Raw genomic sequence first — 26,621 nt, forward strand, 5'->3', positions numbered from 1 at the left:
TGGGTCTTGAAACCTGAAAAATTGATCATAAAATCAGATTTCGACTTATTCGCCTGTTCAAAAATACGACACTTAATTTTTTTTTTTTACATTATCTCACTTCCTCCAATCTCACATCAGTTTCTCAGACACATCAAATTTTGTTGCAGCAGCGCAGTTACCAATTTCTTTCGGTACTTCAATGACGTTTAATTTAATACCAGCTTCAAATTTTCTTCTGTTTGAACAGTCCATCGTAAATAAGGGATGCTTTTACGATAAAAGTGTATGAGGGTGTGAGATGCAAAAAACACAAATCAGTGCAAACGTTGCTTCGGAATAGTTCTGGTATTACCGTGTAGTCACGTAGGCACAATACATAGTAGGTACTCTCTCAGGTGGGCCTTAGCATATCGTAATCTCTTGGACCAATAGCATGAGTTTTCCACATTCGACTTATACGACCGACATTATAAAATACCAGAGATTCTACGGTGAAATCAAATCCTGACTTATCCGCGGGAGAGCTTATTAGCGAGTATATACGGTAATGTGAAATATACTGACTCTATACTGATATGAATCATCCACAAATTATATTTATTAAGAGCTTAAGTGTCCAAGTCAGACCCTGGAGGGCCGTAGTGGCTCCCCTGTTACGAGTAGTTACTCACCAGCCACCTCCGCTACCTGAACTTGCGTGTTTTGCCTCGTTTTAGTTCACTTCCCTTTTCAGATGCAGAACCCTCACTCGTTTTCATCTTTCCATACACAGAAGTCACACGATAACGAGAGGCAAAGTGAGCCAGCAGACGAGTCGATGACGCAGTCCCATTCACGCCTGGGTGTCCGTCACACGATGTCTGTTATAGTCCAAGAAAGCCAATGGTTTTATGTGTTTGGTATTTGCCATTGCTGTTCTAGGCCCCTCTTACTGTATAACCTGCTGCCATCCAGTCCAGCACTTAAGCACCTCCATGTGACCGTTCCCCAGCTGTTCCCATCTCTCTGGTCTTTCCTGTCCACCATCTTCCCAAAGGACAGGCTCACAGGTTCATCTGTTTGTTCCTCAGGCTCTGCTGCACCGATTTGTCCGTCATCTTCTTCTTCTTCAAAGACGACATCCACAAATCTGAATGTTCAGCAGGTTTGACAAGGCAAAGGACTCATAATTAGCTGGTATGTGGATGGCCTTTCATATTTTTGTTATGATGAATTTAAAGTATTTAAAAATACGGACCGAGTTCTTTTCCAAACACGTCCCCCCCTCCTTACCACACCCCCCATATTGATAACTACCAAACAGGGCTCTCCTGTTGTCTAAACCCCCTGTAGAGATGGACACTGACTTCTGAGTAGTCTAGTCCTAAACTCGCGCTCCTGGCCCAGTTGGTATTGGACAGACACACCATCAAGAGAGTTCAGCCATTGTATTTAACCACAAATTAGATTCGATTCTGTATGAACATGCTTGTGCCTACAATAGTTTCAACGTTCCAGGCCAGCAGCGATATCTTTCTCTTTTTAATCTTCTGTGCCTACAGCACATTGCACTTTAACACGTGCGCAGGGTCTGCTTATAACAAGTTAAACTGGCCCATGCCGACTCCATTCTTCTTCCATGTCTGATGTGTGTTGGCATCAGTGAAGTGAGTTTTCAGAAGCCTCTGGGCCGTGCCCGAGTAGAACCAGGCTATGGCTACGGCCCCTCAGTGAACATCTCTCTAAGATGGATGAGAGCATTAGTCACACCCCACTAGGCCTTCACTTTCACCTGTGGAGTGTCCCATTCTGTTTTGAATTACATTCCCACCTTGCTGCTAGACTGGTACAAGGTGCTCTACAAACTAAACAGTAACAAACGCTGCAGCTGCACAAATAAAGGAGCTGCTAATATAATGAAAATCTGTGTGAGGTTCCTTATGGGACACTCAGGTCAAAACGATGAAACAAAAAAAAAAAAACAAGATTTACATAAGCAGAAGCTCCGGAGCAAACGGACTGCTAGTCAGTACATCAGCGAGTCTGATCTGTGCGTTGTGCTAACGGGTATCTGAAAGGAAACAAAAGCTGGCATGGCGTTCAGTCGCACATTCGAGCATCGTCTCGTTTTGCACTATTAAGTCTGATCCTCTTTGGTTTGGACTGCTAATATTCTGCTTATAACCGTAACCAGTCTCTTGAACTTCTTATTTGTGTTTGTTCTCTCAGCAGCAGACTGACAGGTAGGGCACTTGGCTCCACCCCTTGGTCCCTCCTATCACATGCTGTTTGCTCCTGGCTCCTCCCAATTATCGGAATTACTTACCATCATTAATCATGCAACAGACGAGGGACAGGCAGGGAAAGCAAAAGGCAGCACTGACTATCAATAGTGCTCAAGCATTGTGCTGAAAAGCCCTTTAGCCTGTACTTAGTGTTGACATTGACTTTTGGATTTCAGACATATATTGTATTATTTCTGATTCTTGGTCTTGAACTCTACTCTGTTAAAGTTCACCAGCTTGTGCATCCTCAATGACGTCTGCACTGCTGATTTGCCTCCCTTACCTGATCGAGCATAATAGAGTGCATGCCGCTATCCATACTTGATCCTTGGCTTTCACGCTTCAGGTATGAGGAGAGAAGCACAGACCATGTTAACACCGGGCAGATTCTCCTCTCTTCCCTCAATATACCTTAAAATTGGCCCGTGCAAGAGACTCCCCATGATCACGTGATTTAACTAATTAAAACATTTCTGTTGGGGCCAAGTGTAAGGTAACATACAGAGAAGTTTCTTCTTGATGAGGTGTGAATTTGAGATTTGTAGTACTAGCCACTAAATGTGTACACAGTAATAGATGTACACTCACCGGCCACTTTATTAGGCACACCTTGCTAGTACCTGGTTGGACCCTCTTTTGCCTTCAGAACTGCAATAATTCTTTGTGGAATTGATTCAACAAGGTGCTGGAAACATTCCTCAGGGATTTTGGTCCGTATTGACATGATAGCATCACGCAATTTGCTGCAGTTTTGTGGGCTGCACATCCGTTATGCGAATCTCCTTTTCCACCACATCCTAAAGGTGCTGTATTGGATTGAAATCTGGTGACTGTGGAGGCCATTTGAGTCCAGTGAACTCACTGTCATTAAACCAGGTTGAGATGATTTGAACTTTGTGACATGGTGTGTTATCCTGCTGGAAGTAGCTATCAGAAGGTGGGTACACTGCAGTCATAAAGAGATGGACATGGTCAGAAACAATACTCAGGTAGGCTGTGACATTTAAATGATGCTCAGTTGGTACTAATGGGCCCAGAGTGTCCCAAGAAAATATCCGCTAAACCAATAAACCACCAGCCTGAACCGTTGATACAAGGCAGAATGGCGTGTTGTGTGCTCAGAGATGCTCTTCTACGTACCTCGGTTATAATGAGTAGTTATTTGAGTTACTGCTGCTTTCCATCAGCTTGAACCAGTCTGGCCATTCTCCTCTGACATCATCAAGGCATTTTCGCTCAGACAACATGCCACTCATTGGATTTTTTTTCCCTTTTTCAGACCATTCTCTGTAAACCCTAGCAATGGATAAGTGTGAAAATCCCAGTAGATCAGCAGTTTCTAAAATAACAGACCAGCCCGCCTGGCACCAACAAACATGGCGTGTTTAAAGTCACTTACATCACCTTTCTTTGAGTTGCTGCCATGTGATTGGCTGATTAGATATTTGCATTAACAAGCAATTAAACAGGTATGCCTAATAAAGTGGCTGCTGAGTGTGTGTATATACATAAAAAAACATAAAAAAAATATTTTATTATGGCTTTTGTAAATTGATGTGCTAATTTGTAAAATAATTAGTTACTACATGTGCTCATGCTAAGCCACTGACTACTGACACAGTACTCTTCTGATGTCTCACAATCATAATCCATATAACCATCCATTTCAAAACTTGCTTATGACAACTTAGGCTTGCCACCACAACTCTGAATGGGACAACGTAAACGGGATGACAGGAGTTCTTGAAAAGAATGAAAACCTGAGAGATTACTAGTAAATGATTTTGACCTGGATACTTCATTATAAGAGTACAGTGGAACCTTGGATTGCGAGCATAATTTGTTCCGAAAACGTGCTTGTAATCCAAAGCACTCGTATATCAAAGCAAATTTCCCCATAAGACAGCGGTTCTCAAACTGTGGGGCACGAAGATGTGAAAATAAGAAAACAAGAATCGAAAATATGAAAAATACATCCATTAAAACCAAAACAAATTAACTTAAACTTCATTCTGATACTAGAAAAATAAATATAGAGTTAGAGAAATATCGACAAAAATTAAGTAGGTATAATAAAATATGCATCTATGATATATCATTAATTAAAAAGAACAAATTGGTATTAGTGGGCTCCTTTCAAAAAAACGTTAGGGGGGCGCGATTAAAACTGTTATGAAAACTCGGATCGCAAATACTTAAAGGTTGAGAAACGCTGGCTTAAGAAATAATGAAAACTCACATGATTCGTTCCACAACCCAAAACTATTCATATAAAAATAATTAATACAAAATATAAAGTAAAAATACATAAAACAAATTAATCTGAACTTTACCTTTGAAAAGAATCAAGGCTGCCACGAGGGAGACGAGAGAGAGGAAGAGGAGGAGGAAGGTTATTGTGTAGGACGACTTTCACTCTAACTAACAGAATCCCTGCTATCTGTTGGCTCACTGGAATCTTCTTCTTTTTTTGCGACTTTAACAAGGTCCAATGACAGTTGCTTTTGCCTGAAGAGTCACTACACTTGGACACAAAATAAAAAAATGCTTTACGCACTGTAAGGTTTCTAAACTCTTTTGGGATTCCACCCAACGGGACGACATGCAAAAGCAGGCTCCCAGCGCTGTAGCAGTACGCCGTAAAAGGTAATCCGAAAAGATCGCGAACATGTGCCTGCCATTGGTGGGTGATACAAGGAACATTATAAATGTGCAGGGCACAGTATTACTTGGCCACTAACCTGGGGCCTCATGTATAAACGGTGCGTACGCACAGAAATGTTGCGTAAGAACGTTTCCACGTTCAAATCGCGATGTATAAAACCTACACTTGGCGTAAAGCCATGCACTTTTCCACGGTACCTCATACCCTGTCGTACGCAAGTTCTCCGCTCAGTTTTGCAGACTGCCGGCCCCCAGCGTCAAAGCAGTGCTACTGTTCCTGTGTGGTTACCCTTTCTTAGATCCACATCCATGACGGCGGCTTTATCAAATACACTGAAATTAACCACATATCGTTCATAAATTTAATGCATGTGATTGTAATTAACCTGTAACAATATAATGGTCCACAGAATGGTCAAACTATTCTAAATACCATAACTGCTTTAGCCTTCTTCTTCTTCTGTCAGCTGCTCCCATTAAGGGTTGCCACAGCGGATCATCTTTTTCCATATTACTCTCACTGCACCACTCGGAGTATTTATATCGCTGTATCTGAGTGTGAATCACAGATCTACAGCGATTGGAAAGAGAATTACCGGTATACAGCATCAAGCACTCGCTGCCTCAGCCATTCGCTATTTGAACTGCTCTCATCCGACCAACGCTTCACAGCCTTTCCTATTCGGACCTCGCGGTGCACAAACAGTTTCATCCCAAGAACTCTAAACGCACTCAATCAGTCCATCAAGTGCCCCTTGTAGAACTGTTTGTACTTGCAAGTTACCGTGAAGTAATTGTACTTATGATACAGTTATAATATTGCACAACTTGAGCCACTTTATAAAGCGCGTATTTACATATGGTGAAGATATCATTTTTAAGATGAAATGCAGCAAAATATGTTGATTATATTTTACAGCTAAAACTAACTTTAACTACACGGTGCCGCAGCACTAGCAAGCTTGAGCTTCGTTCACGGTTTGTTCCTGCCTCGCGTTGTATTCATGCTGTGGCTGGCGCGACACTGGAAGGATAGATGGATAGAATAATTAAACATTACGAAGATATTTCGATGTTCCTTTTAAGTTCTGAAGAATCGACGTTCTAAGCTTACAGATGGCTTAACGTCTATTACAGAGCTGATTGTGTGGCGATTGGGTAATTGGAGAAAGAAAAGTAAGGACAGGAATTGGGGGTTAATACGTTTGAAAAAGACAGTACTTCTGTAATAAAGCATTTTATTGAAGATCGTGCATGGCGCAGCAAGCATCTTGCTGTAAGACATGAACAATCACTGCGCCACCATGTTCCCATGTTTAATAACATGCTTTAACGCATATCATGATGAAAATGATATCACATATACTTCTCAGTATTTTAATTATTCAGAGAGCTGTAATATTATGATCGTAATGGATTCTGTGTCCTGTCGGAGGAAGAGCACGTAGTGATTCAGGCACATAGAGCATATAGAAGATCAAACACACAACAAAGCACTTTAACATGCTACTTTAGTTACGATGGGATTTGAGAAACTAGTAAATGAAACGATTTTAAGATGAAGTTTATGATGTTCTACTTTAATGACAAAATAAACTACGTGATTAAAGTGGAAATTTCGAGATTAAAGTTGACATTTCGTGCTTTTTTCACACTGTGTCCCTATTTTTTTTTTCTCTGTACCCTAATAAGCTTTCATATGACACTCAGACGGTGGGCTACGACTCGCCTTTTCACGCCGACTTTGATATGTGACAACTTCTTCTTTATTTCAGGCACTGTGCGACTTTGTGAACTTGAGCTTTGAGTTTCTCCAACACACTATGTCACTCGATCAACTTCCTTTTGTTTATTATATTACTGTTTAAACCAACAAATAGTACGTATTTCTTTGCCTCCATTTGGTATTCGCTGAAATTCTTCTATTTTTCCTCGTACTTTTGCCATTGCCTTTTCACAGAACACTGGGCATAAGGGCTATTTATATTGATTTACATATTAAAAGAGGCGTAATTCTGGGAGGAGCTGGGGCGGGACAGCAGGCGCGTGCGTTTATTTCCACACTGAGCGGGATTTATGTAGCGGAAGAATGCGGAAGTTGGCAAATGCACAGATTCCTGCATCTGGATTTTTCTGTGCGAAAGCACATTTCGGCTTTTGTGCTTACGTCATCTTATAGTGCGAATTCTACGCATGAGGCCCCTGGTGACGACCCTGCCTGACTTCTGTGTCTATGTATAGGAGAGTGGCCGATCCCGCTACAATAAATAACCGTACTGTTCCTGTTTCAAGCTAAATAAAGCTGATGTTGCTAAAGTACTGAGACTCAGCTTCGTGTTTTGAGGTGCAGGACAGGGACTCACATGTCACAGCACACACACGGTCACAATGCTATAATAAACATTATACGCTCGTACGGATGTTGACTATAAGAGTGAAGCACGCCGGCTGAGACAGAGAATGAGAGACGATTACCCACAATCCCACAGCGAGAGAGAGAGAAGAACCATCAGCTCAGTTGTGATCATGTGATGCTCAGCAGACAAAGCGTATACGTACTACTTGTATTGCATGACCTCGCTCATATATCAAGTTAAAATTTATTAAAAATTTTAGCTCGTCTTGCACAACACTCGCAGACCAAGTTACTCGCAATCCAAGGTTTTACTGTGTTTCTTTTATAAATCCTTAAATCCCGACTCTATGTGTGACAACACTGGTCTTATAGGTGTGTATGTCTATAGAGGCCGATCAGCCACCACGTTAAAACCACCTGCCTAGTGTTGTGTAGGTCTCCCTCGTGCCGCCAAAACAACTGTGAACCATCGATGCATGGAACCTGCATGACCTCTGAAGGTGTCCTGTGGTATCTGATGCTAAGGCATTAGAAGCAGAGCCTTTCTGTCCTGTAAGGTGTGAGCTGGGGCCTCCATGGATCGGATCGATTCTTCCAGCATATCCCACAGTCAACACCTTGAACTCCTTGCCATGTTCGTCGAATTATTCCTGAACAATTTTTGCAGTGTGAAAGGGCGTGTTGTCCTACTGAAAGTGGCCACTGCCATTGTGGGATACTGCTGCTGTAAAGGGGTGTACGTGGTGTACAACAATCTTTAGGTAGGTGGTACCTGTCAAAAGTAACATTCATGTGAATTCCAGGTCCCAAGATTTCCTAGCCAAATGCTGCAATGAACATCACATTGCCTCTGCTGGGTTACCTTCTCCCATAGTGCCTCCTGCTGTCAATTCTTCAACAGGTTAACAATGCACACGTGATTCATTAGATTGGGCCACCTCCTTCCATTGCTCCATGGTCCAGTTCTGACACTCCTGTACCCATTGTAGGCACTTTCATAGGTGGACAGGGGCAGCCTGGGCACTCTGACTGGTTTGTGCCTAGCCTGCCCCCCACTCAGCAAGCTGTGATGCATTCTGTGTTCTGACACCTTTCTCTCATGGCCAGTATTAAGTCTTCCACTAGTTTGTGCTACAGTAGCTCTTCTGTGGGATTGGACCAGATGGCCTACTCTTCACTCTCCATACGTATCAATGACTCCATTGCTGATATCTAAAATTACACAAACTACATCAGCAACCTGCACCTGTCCCAAACACTTCCTACCAAAAAATATTGCACTCTCCATCTACACGTGTTCATAAATTCCGGTGAAGATGCTCTACCTGTTTTTAGTAACACCTGTAAGAAGCCAAGAAGGCCAAGAAAAAGGTTTGGGGATCCACCCCGTATACTTGAAAATTAAGCAGTTGAAGAAAATTATACAATGAGTTGTCTTTCGAGACTGAGGCCACAGATAAACTAATTTGTGTACAGAGAAATGGCGGTTTTATAGAGGGTAGGCTGGAAGAGGCACACTTTGAATGTTGAAACCGGAACTGAAGTCAGTGGTGGAGATGGAAGGGAGGTCAGGTGGGCTTTCCCTCTGAGGATCCATAGAGGAAGCAGAAGAGGAGTTAGTGTGCACTGCCAACCCTCGGTCCGGGATATAAATACATTTTATATTGACTGCCTCCCATGTGCACGTGTGTGATACCTCAATGATGGACCAGGCAGAGATTTTATTCTCGTTAATGTTTCTTTGTGGGTTTCTACTGTCAAGTTGTATGTGAAAGCTGGTGAGCAATGGCCCCAAAGGTTGTTCTTGCCTTGTCCACTTTTCTCCTCACACAACCACATTCTTTCAAGAGCACTTCCATTAACCCACACGTGAAAGAGAGATCGTTTCAAGAGCTTTGCACATATGCTGTAATATAATCATTGATACAGTCTTCACCTTGATTTTTCCTGCATCCACCTTCAAGATTAGCTACCTTGACTTTGTAGCTCAAGGTTACTGGCTTTCAAGAGCTCCCATCTGATCACCACCTACATCACCATCACAAACTGTAACACCATGAGAACCGCTCAAGAGTGAAGCCTCACTTTTACCAGACCACTGCTTGAATTTCTCCATACATCTCTGCAGTCACTCATCATTCAAATCCATCACACTAGCTAGGCCTTGTAGCATGCTGTCAATTCCTGATGACATAATGTAAGACACGTGAGCATCGGAAGCATCTCTTAGTTCGCGCAGAGGGTAAATTGAGGGGAGGATTAAGGGTGAAAATGTCTTGTTGACACCAGAGGTCAGAGGAGATCGGTCAGACTGGTTCGAGCCAATAGAAAGGCAACAGTAACTCAAATAAACACTTGTTCCAACAGAGGTATGAAGAAGAGCATCTCTGAAAACACCATATGTCAAACCTTGAAGTGGGTGGGCAACAGCAAAAGGAGACCACACCGGGTGCCACTCCTGTCAGCTAAGAACAGGCCAACGAAGGCTACAATTCACTTGGGCTCACCAAAACTGAACAACAGAAGATCGGAAAAACACTGCCTGGTCTGATGAGTCTCGATTTTTGCTACAACATTCACATGGTAGGGTCAGAATTTGGTATGAACAACAAAATGTTCTGAACACACAACACGTCAAACCTTGAAGCAGGTGGGCTACAACAGCAGGAGACCACGCCGGGTGCCACTCCTGACAGCTACGAACAGATATGTGAGGCTACAATTCTCATGGGCTCACCAAAATTGGACAATAGAACACTGGAAAAACACTGCCTGGTCAGATGAGTCTCGACTTCTGCTGCAACATTCGGATGGTAGGGTGAGATTTTTGCATCAGCAACATGAAAGTATGGATCCATTCTGCCTTCTTCAGGCTGGTTGTGGTGGTGTAATGGTGTGGGGGACATTTTCTTGGCACACTTTGGGCCTCTTAGTACCATTTGAGCATCATTTAAATTCCACAGCCTACCTGAGTATTGTTAGCAACCATGTCCATCCCTTTATGACCGCGGTGTACCCATCTTCTGATGGCTACTTCCAGAAGATAACACACCATGTCACAAATTTCAAATCATCTCAAACTGCTTTCTTGCACATGACAATAAGTTCACTGGACTCAAATGGCCTCCACAGTCACCTGATCTAAAATCCAATAGAGCACCTTTGGGATGTAGTGGAACAGGAGATTTGCATCATGGATATGCAGCTGAGAAATCTGCAGCAACTGTGTGATGCTATCATGTTAATATGGACCGAAATCCCTGATGGAGGTTTCCAGCACCTTGTTGAATCTATGCCCCTGAAGAATTACGGCAGTTCTGAGGGCAAAAGGGGGCCCAACCCAGTACTAGCAAGGTGTGCCTAATAAAGTGGCCGGTGAGTGCATAATACACTTGATGCAGAGAATGATCTCCACTTGTTGTAAGGTCTCTTCTGTAGCTGTCCTGCAAATGACATATCACATTAGCACTGTTGGAGATCCAGAAGAAGGCAATAAGCTCCCTGCTGGGTGGTGTCACTGTGTACTCTGGATCTCCCAATACTTCTTAAAGATTTACTTGTCAGGTTAACTGGTCAGCGTGTGTGCCATGGCTGCACCAGACTGTCACCCAAGGGTAGCCCTTGGCATATGTTAGATGCTGCGGGCAAAGGCTCCTTCTCCTTTAGGAATATAAAGAAACGTTCAGATTAAGTAGATGTTAATAATGAATGAATATATTAGTATAATGCAAGGAGGCTTCTATGATTGCTTTAAAAAGTTATTCAGTGTTATCATCTTCCACTACGCGAGCCTTTTCTCTATTAACAAAAGACAAGTAAGCAGCCGAATGTGTTCGATCCTTTCGATGGTTTGATGAGAAACAATGCAGGAGGTCGGCTTATTCTCGCCATCGCTCGTGTTTCTTTAACAATCACCCCAGAAAAAAAGCAAAAAAAAGGCACCGCCCACTTTGTAACTCCAACAGGAAAAAAAAATCACTGGATATATGCGGTCTGCCAGCTTTTTACACTCCATTCACTCCCTTCGCCCGCGGTGTGTTTTGCGAATTCAGCGTCGGCAACCTGTTGCGCCTCAGCGTGACGCGAACACCGGAGGACCTGCGACGAGCCGACGACTCTTCCGGCGGTCCCCTTTGGCCACGGAGGATCTTCTTCGTTTTTCTTTCTTTTTTTTTTAAATTGTATTAGTTTCGTCTGTAAATTAAGCAGCACTGTTGTAACTGGAGAGAAAGAGGGAAGAAACTGAAAGTGGGAAAAAGCGACTCCCCCCTCCCTGGGACCATCCATGCTGCTGCACTAGTTCAAAACTGTAAGAACTTGGAAGGCATCGCAGTCCTGGATTTGTTTCTTTCTTCTCGAGAACACGTTGTCTGCCCTTTCCGCCTCCCTGTGATTAACCTGATTATTTTGTGACCGACGCCGGACCAACTCCATTAGGAACATTTCACCTGATTCTTAGTATATTTCGAATTATCATGGCGGGGTGCTGTCTGTCTGCTGAAGAAAGGGAATGTCAAAGGATAAATCAAGAAATTGACAGACAGCTTCGCCGGGACAAGAAGGATTCGCGCAGGGAGCTGAAGCTGCTTCTACTAGGTGAGTGGAGCCGACGGTGGGCGGCGGAGGTGCCAGTCTTAAAAGTGTGTGCGCGCGCGCTCAAGTTGCCAATTTTGGTACCCACCGAAGCCCCCATCAGGTGCGGGCCGACCACCCGATGCGATCTTCACGCTGTCAACGCCCATTCAAATCGGCGCTCACTTTGTGTCTATGTGAAAATTACACTTTCTTCTAAATTAGGTCACATTTGTTGCATTTAGAGAATTGAATTTTTGTTTTCACTAAATATAAAAAGTCCCTTCGTGTCGCTCGGAGCGCGAGTGGCAAACGTCCTGGTGGAGAGAAAAGCAGCCGGTGGCACACAAGCCTGTCAAGCGTGTTTCTCCGGTCTTGTAAGGTGCAAATTCAACGTTCACTGTGGGCCCCCCTCCCTTCTTCCCTCTGGCTATTCTCGGCCGTAGTAACAAAGTGCCAGCGCTTGGGCTTCTCGGCAAGTGGCGATTGGAAGGCAGGCAGGGTTCGTTCGTCCGGTCAGTACGTGCAGGGAGACCCAGCCTGTCAAATTCTCTTTTCACAACGCAAGATTTCAGAACACAGTAACCCCAGTGTGTGTAAATTTGTAACTTTTTTACGGTGAATGTGTTCATTCTAACACTGAACAAGAAGGCATTTACTTAAAAGGAGAGTGGTGCTCTTGTCTTGCATTGCTTTAAAGCAGCTAGTGAACGCAGACTTTCCATTTTTTTCTTCTTTATTACAGCGCATAGCCTGTGAAAGGTCCAGCAGGCTGGCTGCGTGTGTTTTAACTGCGGGAGTGCGGAGTGCCGCCCAATCAAGAAGAACTGACTTTCGGTCACGTGGCTTCGGCTTTTTTGGTGTTTTCTTTCCGCCTGCAGTCTTCATGGAGCGACTTGATTTGTGTTTTGTGTGTGTTTGTTAACTGAGCGCTTTTGAGGGTGACGTCACGTGCTGCACAGACGCAGAGCTGCTGCTCAAAGTAGCCAATTAGGTGGGGAGGTGTCGACAACTCGACGAACGGCTGCCCACCTTCTGTGGGACACATAGAAGGGCCCCTGTGTACTGCGCAAAAATGCATGCAGTAGGATGAAAGGGTATCCGAGGGTCGCTCGAAATAGGAATCATCTGCCCATCATCCTTTTATCGGGTCGGCCGCATGCACAATGCTATCCATATCACGGAGCAGTTTAAAGCCTGCAGATGACTAAGTAGGGACAGCCTTTGGGGTGCGCACGAGGAAAATGCGGAGAAAATCCGGCCATGCGAAGTGATGGCCCCTCGAAGGCTGCGCCCACCCGGACCCACGGGCCTCTGGGCCGGACAAGAGCTCAGACCCGCTTTAGTTTGACAACTCCGGATAGGAATATTGGGCAACAAGTAAGGTGTCACTTCAGATTATTCATAAACTTTATCCAGATTTGGTACCGATGAAGGGCAGACTTTCTGTGGTGCATTTCTTTGTTGGCTGCGTGTTTTCAAAATGATTTTGAACAGTTTTGCAAAGTAGTTTTTAGAAAGTTAAAGGTCGATTTGAACGTTGAGGTCTTGACATATTATTGTATTGTGTCAGAGAAAACATGGAAAATTAATGTTTATTATACATTTGTGAATTATTTTGGGCAAAGTGTCAGTCCGTATCAAGTCAAAGATTTTAGAAAATCTTCCCAATTGACCATTTCCGATTTGCTTCATACTTGCTGAAAACAATGCCATTGTGCCCGATAACTAGTGTGCAAAATCTGAGGCTCACATGTCCATTAGATTCTGAGATATGGAGGCCTTAAAAAGGTGTTGTGAAATGATTTTTTTTATTTTTAATGCCTCATAAATCAACATTTTTTTGTTTCTGAGGAGGACCTAGTTGCTGAAGAAGAATCATAACATGAGTAACTCAAGATATGAAAGATCTGTGCTTGTATTCATCAAGCGTCTCAGTCTTTTGAGTGCAACAAAATTATTTCCTCAAAGTATGAAGCAAATTGAAGATGACGGGAGGCCTCTGTTGATTTCATGGAGACTGACTCTAAAATCAGTATTCATAAAACAAAAGGGTCCACAAGTTCTCCTTCTTTCAGCACCTCTGAGGTGGATTTCACATATTTTTTTGAATAAAAATGCAGACACAGAGAAAACATTTGAATTGTGTGAAAAATATAATTTGTTGTCTTTGGATAGATAGACTGATAGACAGAAGTTTATTTGTGCCCAGGGGAGAATTTTTAAAGCTCTTTAAGTATTAAATACATAAATAGGTAGATAAATCAATAAGAAAATACATAAATAACACACTTTGGTCTGAATTAACGTAGGTTCTCTATATTTGTATTGGTTAGGCTCTCTTTTGTTGGTATATTTATGTAAAGCTTTGAAAAATCCATTATAATTAATATAAATAAATTAGCAAAAAACAATACTATTACACCCATCACCATTATGTCTGTAATATCCCAACTCTCCTATTGCGGCCAACACTTATCACCAGGGCTGAATACGGTGAAAAACACATCTAGAGGGGAAACTCTCAGGGTGCACCATCACACACTGGATTGTGTCTAGATGTACATTTATTTCATGCCAATGTTGTACATTCAGTTGGCGTGAATATTTGAGTCCTGAGCAGTCTACACTACTAAAATATTCTGCTCTTGCTGCGTGAATTCCTCTGTGAGCTTAGCCACCGCCCGTGTTGTAATTCTGGAATTCCCTTGACTTGTGGCACACAGTCCTCCATAGTGTTGCCCAGGAAGTGACGTGAGATCGCCTCTCAGGTTTTGGTTATGCTGTCAGTGAAGAATTGTTGTCTGTCTTGAAGCAGTCAAGCTCTGCACAGTCAGCTCCATACCTGCAACTTGCCATAGTGTCATCTTCTGAATCTGATTGTGCACTGCTGGTGCACTACCGTGGGTCATGTTTGTAGAAATGTCCATTCATTTGTTTTTCCAAACACTCGTGACTACCCCCAGTCAAATATTGGATCAGTTTAAGCAAATCTTTGAGATATAAGAGGATACTGAGGCATTAGGGGGAAAACCACCACAGATTTGGGAAACTTTTTTGGGTGGGGTGTGATTAGTAAGGTGGTGTTTGCCTTAAAGTCTTTTTTATTATTTGCATGTTCTTCATTTTAAGCCTGCATATCCTGGGTTCATGTCTGTTAATGGCATTTTCGTTTGATAGCCACGATTCAGCCAGCTGTCTGGGACTCTTATACTTGCAATGTCCATCCATCCATCCATCCATTTTCCAACCCGCTGAATCCGAACACAGGGTCACGGGGGTCTGCTGGAGCCAATCCCAGCCAACACAGGGCACAAGGCAGGAACCAATCCAGGGCAGGGTGCCAACCCACCGCAGGACACACACAAACACACCCACACACACACTAGGGCCAATTTAGAATCGCCAATCCACCTAACCTGCATGTCTGTGGACTGTGGGAGGAAACCGGATGCGCCCGGAGGAAACCCACGCAGACACGGGGAGAACATGCAAACTCCACGCAGGGTACTTGCAATGTGTCCCAGTTAAACGTGTGACAGGTTGAATTGGTATGTTTGTATATCAGAGACGGTGGGTCTTTGCGATGTTCTTGTATGCGTGTTGCGAGTGTTCTAGATGTTTGTCCCACGTATACAGCTGGGCGTGCACTGCGTGGTATACTGTATATTGCGTTTCATGTCTCTGCTGCAGATTTCTTGCTCTTGGCATTAAAAGAAATGTCTGCAGAGTGTTTCCCAGTTTATGCACCACCTTAATACCAGACCTAGAGAGGATGTGTGCTGTGGTTTGAGATACGCCACAGAGATAAGGAAGACCGCACCAGGTAGACTGGGAGATTGGGTTGGTGCCAATATACACACACACACACAACAGGTATATAATGTGTGTAATATATTACATGAATTTACTTAAAAAAACTGTATGCACTATAGTAACATAGTGTATTAAATTTTGCGTATCATTTAATAAGGGATATTTTAATCAGGTTTTTAAGACCGATACCGATCACCGATTTCATGTTACTTGAGCATCCAATTCTGATTTGTTTTTTTCCTTTATCCCTTTAAAAATGTGTTACACTAATCTCCTGCATAACCAGATGCATTGAAGCCTTATGTCCTATATTAAAGGGTATTTTTATAGTTAATCTACACCCCACAGGTGTTAACTGTTCATTTTTTATTAACAACATGAATTCTGTAGGCTTATTGTTCTGTGACTATAAAATACCAAAATAAATAAACTTTCCTTAAAATATATACTTTAATAAAATATGTACAAAAGTATTTATCCATAAAAGAAAATACAAATTTTCTCATTAATTACAAGCTATCATATTGTTTATTTTTTTTCTGTAATGTACCCATCTGAAGCAACTTAATTAAAAAAAAGTTTTAACTATTTCTCTTTCTCTTTTTCTCTCTCTATATACAGTCATATGAAAAAGTTTGTGAACCCCTCTTAATTCTTTGGATTTTTGTTTATCATTGGCTGAGCTTTCAAAGTAGCAACTTCCTTTTAATATATGACATGCCTTATGGAAACAGTAGTATTTCAGCAGTGACATTAAGTTTATTGGATTAACAGAAAATATACAATATGCATCATAACAAAATTAGACAGGTGCATAAATTTGGGCACCCCAACAGAGATATTACATCAATACTTAGTTGGCCTCCTTTTGCAAATATAACAGCCTCTAGACGCCTCCTATAGCCTTTGATGAGTGTCTGGATTCTGGATGGAGGTATTTTTGACCATTCTTCCATACAAAATCTCTCCAGTTCAGTTAAATTTGATGGCTGCCGAGCATGGACAGCTTGCTTCAAATCATCCCATAGATTTTCGATGATATTCAAGTCAGGGGACTGTGACGGCCATTCCAGAACATTGTCCTTCTCCCTGTGCATGAATGTCTTTGTAGATTTTGAACTGTGTTTTGGGTCATTGTCTTGTTGGAATATCCAACCCCTGCGTAACTTCAACTTTGTGACTGATTCTTGAACATTATCCTGAAGAATTTATTGGTATTGGGTTGATTTCATCCAATCCTCGACTTTAACAAAGGCCCCAGTCCCTGAACTATCCACACAGCCCCACAGCATGATGGAACCTCCACCAAATTTGACAGTTGATAGCAGGTGTTTTTCTTGGAATGCGGTGTTCTTTCACCATGCAAAGCGCTTTTTGTTATGACCAAATAACTCAATTTTTGTCTCATCAGTCCAAAGCACTTTGTTCCAAAATTAATCTGGCTTGTTTAAATGAGCATTTGCATACAACAAGCGACTCTTTTTGTGGCATGAGCGCAGAAAGGGCTTCTTTCTCATCACCCTGCCATACAGATGTTCTTGGTGCAAATTGTGCTGAATTGTAGAACGATGTACAGATACACCATCTGCAGCAAGATGTTCTTGCAGGTCTTTGGAGGTGATCTGTAGGTTGTCTGTAACCATTCTCACAATCCTGCGCATATGCCACTCCTGTATTTTTCTTTAACAGCAACTGTGCCTGTGGCCTTCTATTTCCTGATTACATTCCTTACAGTTGAAACTGACAGTTTAAACCTCTCAGATAGCTTTTTGTAGCCTTCCCCTAAACCATGAGACTGAAGAATCTTTGTTTTCAGATGTTTTGAGAGTTGCTTTGAGGATCCCATACTGTCACTCTTCAGAGGAGAGTCAAAGGGAAGCACAACTTGCTATTGGCCACCTTAAATACCTTTATATCTCATGATTGGACACACCTGTCTATGAAGTTCAAGGCTTAATGAGCTAATCCAACCAATTTGGTGTTGCAAGTAATCAGTATTGAGCAGTTACATGCATTCAAATCAGCAAAATTACAAGGGGCCCCACATTTTTGCACAGCCAGTTTTTCACATTTGATTAAATTTCATACAACTAAATACTGCTTCACTAAAAATCTTCGTTCAGAAAACACCCCAGAACTCAGATGTACTGTTATCTTTTTTGTTGAAAGTGGAGTCAATCTGAGTCAGGCTGAGAGGGGTTCCCAAACTTTTTCATATGACTGTATATTTATTTTCACACAATTGACATTGGCAATTAAACACTGCTTGAATGTAAATATACCTGTACTTATAGGTTTTAATCTTTTTAAATTATTAATTGAACTGTTTTTGCTGTTACGATATGCATTTACTTTATTTATTCAGGTGTGATTTTTTTCTGCAGTGTATCATCTAGACATATGGATTACTATTTTAATTATGTAGTACTTGTTTCGTACTAAAACTTATGCTGTATGACACATAGTTGCAAATACTAAACATGGTAAAAATCTTTTTAAAAAAAAAGCCACAAATGTATAAAATGTTCATAAGTTGTTTATCAAGACGTCACAAGACTAACATGCTTAACCATTTTATAAGTAAAAGACACAGCTGACAAGCCTATTGTTTACTAAGAAGCAATTTCAAATTCTCCTTCATCAAATTCATTTTCCAATTAAAAACATAAACTGCTACACTTAAAACAAGCACACAGTCAAAACTGAAACTAAAAATGTCTGAATTCATCTTGCTTAGTATCCCAGGGTTCAGATCCTAGTAGCATCCATTCATGGATGGGCCACCTGCCCACCATAGGAAGTTTAGAACATTTATTTAAATAGTAATACATTTTTTTGTTCTTTAAACAATTTACTTCTGGTAGGTTCAGTGGATCTTTCACTGTTTGATGTACAGTCCATTGATTTAACTGCTTAGATGCACATGCTGAGTGTACAAAAGTACATTAGATCATCTTGGTGCAAGGAGGCCGTACCCATGTTTTGGTGGACCAGAACACAATTTGTGTGTGTATTTGGTATGTTTTTCCCGTGTCCAAGTGAGTTTTCTCTTGGTACTTTCCCACACTTATAATCCACTGTTATTCTTAGTAACCTTAGGAAAAGTGTCATCGCATTATCTGGGTGAGGAAATGTGTGTGTGTGTGTGTGTTATGCTGATTTGAAAACGAACTAAAATGCAAATCAAGAGCTACAAATCTGCATGCATCATCTAGGTGTGGCGCCTCTGGCCTGTTCTAAGCCTCATGTAATATCTCTGCATTCAGTCATTGGTTTGAGTGGTCAGGTTCTTTCAGTTGGTCAGTTATTAAGTGACTTAATTTGCATTTATTTTATACAATAACATTATAAGTTTGAGCCAAATTTAAAATGATCCATCAGGAAAAAAAATTACATTGCCTGTTATATTTTGTGATCAACCACATGACCCTGTAAACCTATAAAAATATTCTCATTGCTGTTGCCCGGCCGTAACAATTACTCGGCCAGTTCCTCAATCACAATGTAAGTGCAGGCTCAAGACGTGGTCACTCATGTCACTGAGCATTTCTTCTTTCCAAGTGCTCTTCAGGTTTTGGGCCTTTGTGTTTTCTGGTTGACGGATATTTCAGTGTTTTTGATAGATCAGTGTGTTAGCGTTTGCTTATTTTGCAGCCCCTCTGTCTATTGAGCTCAATAATTTGAATCCCCATTTAAACTAGCGGCCCTTGTCATCTTATGCTGGTCATCACAATTTAGGCATAGCTTGTCATCTAGTGAGAAGTACATCTGGCAGAATTTTTCAGCTCTAGAGTGGTTCAGTGCCATCCTGGCTCACAGAAATAAGCAAACCCAGTAAATGCTGGCTTCGTAGTTCTTGTGTTTTGGATTTGTTTTACGCTGGTCAGGTAGGGTGACTTTACCTATTTACCTTACCAGTCATTTTTATTTTTTTTTTCTTTATTTTCAGATTTTTTTTGTTCTGGTATTTCTTAATGTTCTTATTGAATGATCTGAGGCTTTTGTAAAGTTCAGGCTTTCTCTAGGGCTTCTTTTCAAACCAGCTGCAGCATTTTGTAGTGGCCATTCTGGGATGGTCCATGATGTTAATTTAAGATGAGGAGTGGCAAATGGTAGATCAGAACAGAATACGGTGGAGAATAATGGCTGCAAAAATGAGAAAGTCCTAGAATGTAGCCTATTGTTACTGTGACAGTGCAGTTCTGTTGTCCTGTTCATTCTAAGGGGTCTGTCCTCTGCAAAATTAAGTATAACTCACTCAAAGTTTATGTGTAAATGGATGATTTTACCATAGCTGTGTGTTTTTGGTGTCAAGTCGGTCTAAATGTGAATCAAGTCTGCCTATTACCCCCATAGTGTTTCTTGAAGGATACCTGCACTTTGAAGTGCTTTCTGCACAAGTTGTACTTCTTTTGTGATATTAACACTAATAATGCAGCTATTGTGTGTCTGTTTGTCGCTGGCGGTGCAAATTTCCAATTCAAATGTCATCCAGCTTCTGCTGTTCTTGGCTCCTAACTGGCAGAGCAGGCTTAGTCTTAGCCGATGGCCTTCATCCTGCCCTTTCACTATGCAGTTTTCTCACACTCACGGTTTTGGTGGTCAATGCCAGGCTTGTATGTCTAGACAGGAGTGATGGTGCTGGCTTATGAGGTGGAAACACACTAGTGGAGTACAGTATGTGAGAGAAGAAACAGGTGTAAAGGTCAGGGCCTGTGTCAACACATCCTGGACAAAAGGCCAGGAGTAACCTGTTGGGTGGAGAAGCAGGCAAAGCATCCCCAGAATTACTCATGGGATGTAAATATAGTGGAAGGGCAGTGGGAGTGCACAATAAAGACTACACAGTCCTCAGCCCTGTAACTGCTGGCAGCAGCAAAGGTCCCAGCAGGTTTGTCTGGCCCTTTGGTTAGAAATGGACAAGCAGTCTGGCAGGGATACCTGAGGCCACCAGAGGGAGCTCTGGACAGACAAACCCAATGGGTTTGTTGGGTTACGCCTGAAAAATTTCAGAGGAGACTGAACGTGACCGCGGACGGTGCTCATTGGTTGGGTATAAAAGAGGTCAGTGGCCCCTGCTTTGGCACACTTGGATTTCAGGTGGAGTTTGGAGAGTGAGAGTGCACCTGGCAGGAGGAAGGAGAAGACAAGAGGTGCAGAAGGGAGAAAGGTAGAAAATATAGGTAGGTGGAGGTATGAAGGGTCTTTTCATTTTTGCTTTGCTACCACATTTGCTGTGTTTCTCCTCAAATGTCCGGTGACCTTCTTTATTTAATTGTAATGAACCTTCATTTCCTTATTTTTTTAGTTTCTTTGACATTTTTTGGGTTTAGAGACTGCAAGGGTGCAACTACGCCCACAGGCCACACAGGGGACACAAATTGGAGAATGCGAGGAGAACACTTTCACAGAGAGAGCCCCCCTTCCCCCCGGTTATTTCTAGAATTTGCTTTGTTGATTTGACCTTGGCTTGTTAAAGGAGGCAACAGAAAAGCAGATATGTATGTGCTACAGTCTAGTCCATGAAGGCCTCTGGCAAATATGTGTTTGTGGTATCTTGCCAGTAGCTAGGGTACAAATGTGATAATGGACCCCGGCCTGTGGCATCAATTTGGAGTTAGGTCTGTGTTACTGTCTAGGTCATGAAAGCGTCTTGTATCTAAATGGGGTGGACTACTCCCTCTGACAAGGATCTGAAGACTTCTTACAACTTTATGGTGGTGGACACCTACAGTTGTCTAGGCTACAAGACATTTAAGATTTTTGGGTCGCCCTCTTTTATTAACTTGTCAACAGAGGATGTGTTTTGGAGGACTTCTGCCTTTGACTAGGTTAGCAAGGCTTCTAAGCACTTTGTGGGGTTTGACCTACTGTGTACCATAAGCTAGGCTGGTCCAGAAGCCACCATGTTGTGCCCATATCTTTGTTTCTGCTTCTGCTGAGGTCTACAGAGGAAGTAACAGCCAAAATAAAAGACCTGCATTGTCCATTCAATTAAGCCGGCACTCTTACCACACAAAAAATAATATTGCCGTCAAATCAAAAATTCATGTTAATTTCAGACACAAGCAGAAAATGTTTTGTGCAGTGCACACCAATCACATGCAGTTTTATTAGCGCTGTCTGGATTTTCAGGAGGTGGTGAAATTGCTTCAACTGTGTAGAACAAAATGACAGTCAGGTTCAGGAAGTAAGAAGTCTATTTTGAAGAAGGAAAGAAAACTTGATACCAGGAAAACATTACACCATTTCACCTTTGGGTGTTTCAACAATGGACGTTGCCTGTACTTGTAAGTGGCATTGCTAGTCCCAACTGTCGCAGCTGGGCCATTCTTTAAGCTGAAAATGCACACGATTGTTGACGTTTTTACAAACTGTTCATTTGATTTAACTTCATGACGTACTGAAATGTCTGTCTGGAGTTGATTGATTATATACCGGTGAATCAAGCTATCTTTATATAGCACCTTTCATAGTGGGTACTAGGTGTCCTGTAAAGCAAATATCCACATAACAGGCAAACAAAAAATCAAATTGCTTTGAATGTGGTGAAATGAACGGGCAGTAAAAGCTGAGTAAGTACACTGTAGGTGACAATAAATGAGAAAATGCAAAAGCAAACAAAGTAGATGATAAGGTGAAACCACTAACAAGGAGGTTCTGATAAAGAAGGAGCATTTCAGTTTATGGATGTCATAAGTGGCTCTTCAGTTTGCATTCGTTGAGACATCAGAAGGGAGTTCCAGAGAGCGGACACCCCACAACACAATGGACCTTCAATTCAGTTAGACCGACATGGTATGAAGTAGTATAAGAGTAAGCTGGATATTCACAGGTCCTCAAAGCTGTTTGGTGAAGGCTTTTTAAAGGTGAATCTGAAGTAAACAGCAAGCTGATGTCCTGTAGACTTGCCATGTGAGAGATGATGGGGTCCTGGCATTATCTGTCCGTCAGACAAGACGAGAGGTGAAGTAAACAGAATGAATACGGTGGTGCTGGCAGGAGCTAAAATTCAGGCCAAATCATCAGAGTAGTCCGTGGTTCAGAAAATGTACATTTGTGTGTTCATTAGTGGCTGTATGTTGTCGTGTGGAGTCAATCAAGTGCTAAATGGTGTGGTGTAGTGCGTACCTACCAGGTAGCCAATGGTCCAGAGATTGTGTGAAGTGGAATTGTAGTTGGCATCCTGGAATGTTCCACACATGCTGTATCAGGCTGTTTTAAGGTGGCACCAGATTTGCTGTCCCTTTCATATCATATGATGGGAGAGAAGGTCTCCTCAATGTATTTTCGCTTAGTCTAATTGCCCCATATGAACAGCAGTGGTCACCAGATAGACTATGGCTCTCCTTATCATGGCATCCATGTTTCTGGTGGTGTTTGATTTTAAAATGTTGCTTGAATTGCATCCTTGCCAGTGTGAAGATTTGTGATTGCCATCACCCCCAAAGGAGACCTTGTGAATCACCTTTGAAGATAGCCCAGTATCATGGTCATCCAGCCTGCGTGATGCCAACCCTAGAACACCCTAGTTAACAGGGGTCACTGACATCCTTTAAGTAAAGTACCATCTCTGCACACTGAGCTCACCATATCTCTGTAAATGGTAGAAAGTACTGCAAAATCTGCTTAAGTTAACATGGTGTTGGGCATTCCTGTCAGCACTACCCCCTGCCACACTTACAGTACATGGTCAAATGGTGCTACATGCCATTAGGCTGACAACTCTTCCCTTATTAAACCACCTGTCTATCTATCTGTCCATCCATTTTCAAGCCAGCATCATACAAATTAAAGGTAACTGGGGTGAGACAATGCCAAAGAGCGTAGAGCACAATGAGCTTGCTCATTCACCCCACTCATTACGTTTTTAAACTTGTTCCCTTATTTCTTTAACAGAGTAGTGTACAACTGAGGCCTTGTTGATGTGCTGTAGTGCCTTAACAGATGTACAAGAAAGACTCAAAGTCGCCATAGTGGGCCCAGCTCACTGGTTATCTTTTTATGGTGAACCTGTCATTCAGGCTGTTGGTGGGGTTGTGAGCATAAGGGACATGCAAACTTCATCATTTGCATACCTGGCCAGGGATGGAGCTCCTATGCAGTTGTTTTATCTTTGTCAAAAAGCAGACAAATAAAATAAATGCTATCAAAGGAAGATGGTGGCACTGAATCTTCGCAAAGCTTAGAACCCCGCTTAATTGCTCACCAGACCCAGAGCAGCTCATTCCCTTCATCCCTTCCTTACTGACCTCTTCCTGAAAGTCACTTCAGGATTACTACCTTAGCTTAGAGGGCTTGTGAGATGGTGTGAGGCTGAGTTGAGCTGGTAGTTTCTAAAAAGTTGAGGTAGTGGGATTTACTCGGTGGGTCTGTGCTTATTTCCCTAGCAGTTTCCATGTCTCAGAATGTTTCCTAGTAAAGCAAAGATAAGTCCAACCTTTGTAAGAGCTCCTTGTCATCGTTCTACTGTAAGGCTACTGTCTAAACTGCTTCTGTAGTTAGTAAAAGACACTTGGAGCCTCTGTGGATTCCGAAGCATCACTGACAGAGTGCAATAGCTATGCTGTTGCCCCCATTAAACATTCTTCCTCAAAACTAAAACAGTTTATAGTTACTACACACCACTCCACTGGTAAAATATGCAAAACTAGGAATGTCCACCTTCCACGAGCCAACTTGTACACAGATGGATGTTTATTTGATCGCACATAGAAGAGTTCAGGTGACGTTCTTCAGCTGTCTCTAAGTGTTCAGAGTATAGTTCTCTAATATCACTCTTTTGTCTTCCCCCTTTGCCATGGCCTCAGTCATTTGCACGCTGATGTTCACCATGTTACTACGATGATCCGAGGTTACAGAAGTGCATACAGTACTGTAGCTTTTAATGAACACATTCAAGAGTCAAGGCGTGGTCACGTTAAGGCTCTGGAACCATCCCTTTCAGTAAAAATTGTATAGAAAGAAATTAGGTTGATCAATCTTTGTTAGGGATACTGAACGCAGTGTAGGTGGATTAGAAATTTGAGATGTGTGTGCATTTCATGATATTATATTTTGAAGAATAACATGTTTTGAGTTTATCATTAACTAACACACTGTGAACATGCTTAAAGGAACACTTCCCCCAAAAACTATATTTTTTTACATGTGACTTGCCCCATGTAGTTTGTAGCGCTGGCTGAATAGGCATTTATGGTGATCGACACTGGACAACAGTAAATAATATCATAAACATCCATGAAAAACATTCACATTCCTCGTGTATTATAATTTGCATGTGAAGTCATCTAATTGTATGGTTACTTACAATGTACCAAATACGTATATTTCTGCTAAAATATTGTTGAATAAACCACTTCCAAAAAATTTTTTGTGAGTAAAAATGGAATACGATCAGACGTGAATGAGCATTTGGACTGAAGACCCACATCCCCCATTCATTGCTCAGGAGTTCATCTCGGTAATTCCTCATTCGTTGGCTAACATTGATATGAACCAAAAGTGTGCACTGAGGGACAAGAAACAGAGTGAAAATGAATTGGGAAAAGAATCTGCCTCATATGTGTGCAGCTACAAGACGCCTCAACAAGCAGAAGGGCAGTTCACCCATGCAGATACAGGTTTACAGACCTCCACTAAGTACACCGAGGTACTCAAGTTGGTACTCACCACTATGAATATAAAGCTAACAATGAGAGACGGGCTACAAGTAAAATACTTCTTCGCATTTTCATTTACAAGAGCCAAAAGAACTCGTGTTTGGGATATTGTGAGAATACAACTTGACGACTTATGTGACGTGAGCAACGTGACATTTTTCCATGGACATTTTGATGTTGTTTGCTATTGTCCACTGTTGGTCATCATTGACACCTATTATTTCAGAATGTTTGTTATCTCTGTTCTGTGTGAAAACATGAGATTCAAAATTTTTCTCACCCATCAATCACTTAAAACAACATGAAGTAGTTATGAGTAGCATATAAAACTAAAACATCATTTTTAATGAGAGTATTCCTTTCATACATATCCAAACTTACATCCCATACATTATCAATCCCACCAATTCCAATTCCGGACTGGCGGGAGGCATACTAACCCATGTTTGGGTATACTCTCCCATACTGAGCCACTGGTCAACCTAACAAGCACATCATTGGGAGGAAAATCTACAAAGATGTCAGGAGAATGTATAAACTCAATAACTAAAAATGATAAGGCCCGGTGTCCAGGAGCTGGGAGGAAACAGTACTTACTGCTGCATTGCCACTCTGCCCTTAACGTAGCAGGGTGCCAAAAGCTAGAAAAGCCGTTCTTCTTGCTGTTTTATAGAAAGGCATCTTGAATGCAGTGCCAGTGCTAGGGTATTTTCTGCCCTAGGCCAAGCTTAGTAGTGCGCCAACTGACTATTTGGTAGCTCACCCGTGCAGCTGGCCCCTCCCATCACCCTTATGATCTGCGCCCTAGGCAAAGGCCTGATTCGCATTAATGGTGGCACTGACCCTGCTTGAATGAAGACTTAACAGTTAACGATTTGCACCACACAGCATTATCCCATCCCTGTTTGTGCTCCACATCTGTTTGTAGAGGCAAAGTCGCACTTTATTAAGGTATGGCCTGCAGTGTTGACATTTCTAAACATTATCTGAACAGTGAGGATTTTCTGGTGTTTAAAGAGATGTTTTGAACTCTTTTCAAAGTGTATGTTTTATTTTATACATATGGTTACGTATTTTGATATCCTTAAAGCCTTTAGAACTTTTTTGTTCTTGCTGCTTGCATTCATTTGTATCATAGTTGACTTCCAGAATGGTTACTAATGTGTGCTTGCACATTCACTTTTTAGACCTTGGTAAACTGTAATGCCAAGCATAATACACTGAACCAGTCCCAGACTGCACAGCTAACCACATTGTTCTTGAACCGTTCACATGCCGTGAGTAGATTGGTGGTGTTCAGAGTTT

The 26,621-nt window shown here is 42.0% G+C and overlaps 2 protein-coding genes across 3 annotated transcripts in view; both read left to right on the forward strand.

Moving 5' to 3' along the window:
• LOC114652196 (guanine nucleotide-binding protein G(q) subunit alpha) overlaps positions 1-26,621 on the forward strand; it is a 634,881-nt gene that overhangs the window by 321,534 nt on the left and 286,726 nt on the right. The gene's annotated exons all lie outside the window — the stretch shown is intronic.
• LOC114652197 (guanine nucleotide-binding protein subunit alpha-14-like) overlaps positions 11,270-26,621 on the forward strand; it is a 169,094-nt gene continuing 153,742 nt past the window's right edge. Inside the window, exon 1 of the mRNA XM_028802444.2 lies at positions 11,270-11,862. Within this exon, the coding sequence (XP_028658277.1) occupies positions 11,742-11,862 (121 nt within the window). The 5' untranslated portion in view covers positions 11,270-11,741. The remainder of the gene's footprint in view (positions 11,863-26,621) is intronic.

The sequence above is a fragment of the Erpetoichthys calabaricus genome, chromosome 5 (genome assembly GCF_900747795.2).
Source record: "Erpetoichthys calabaricus chromosome 5, fErpCal1.3, whole genome shotgun sequence".
NCBI lineage: Eukaryota > Metazoa > Chordata > Cladistia > Polypteriformes > Polypteridae > Erpetoichthys > Erpetoichthys calabaricus.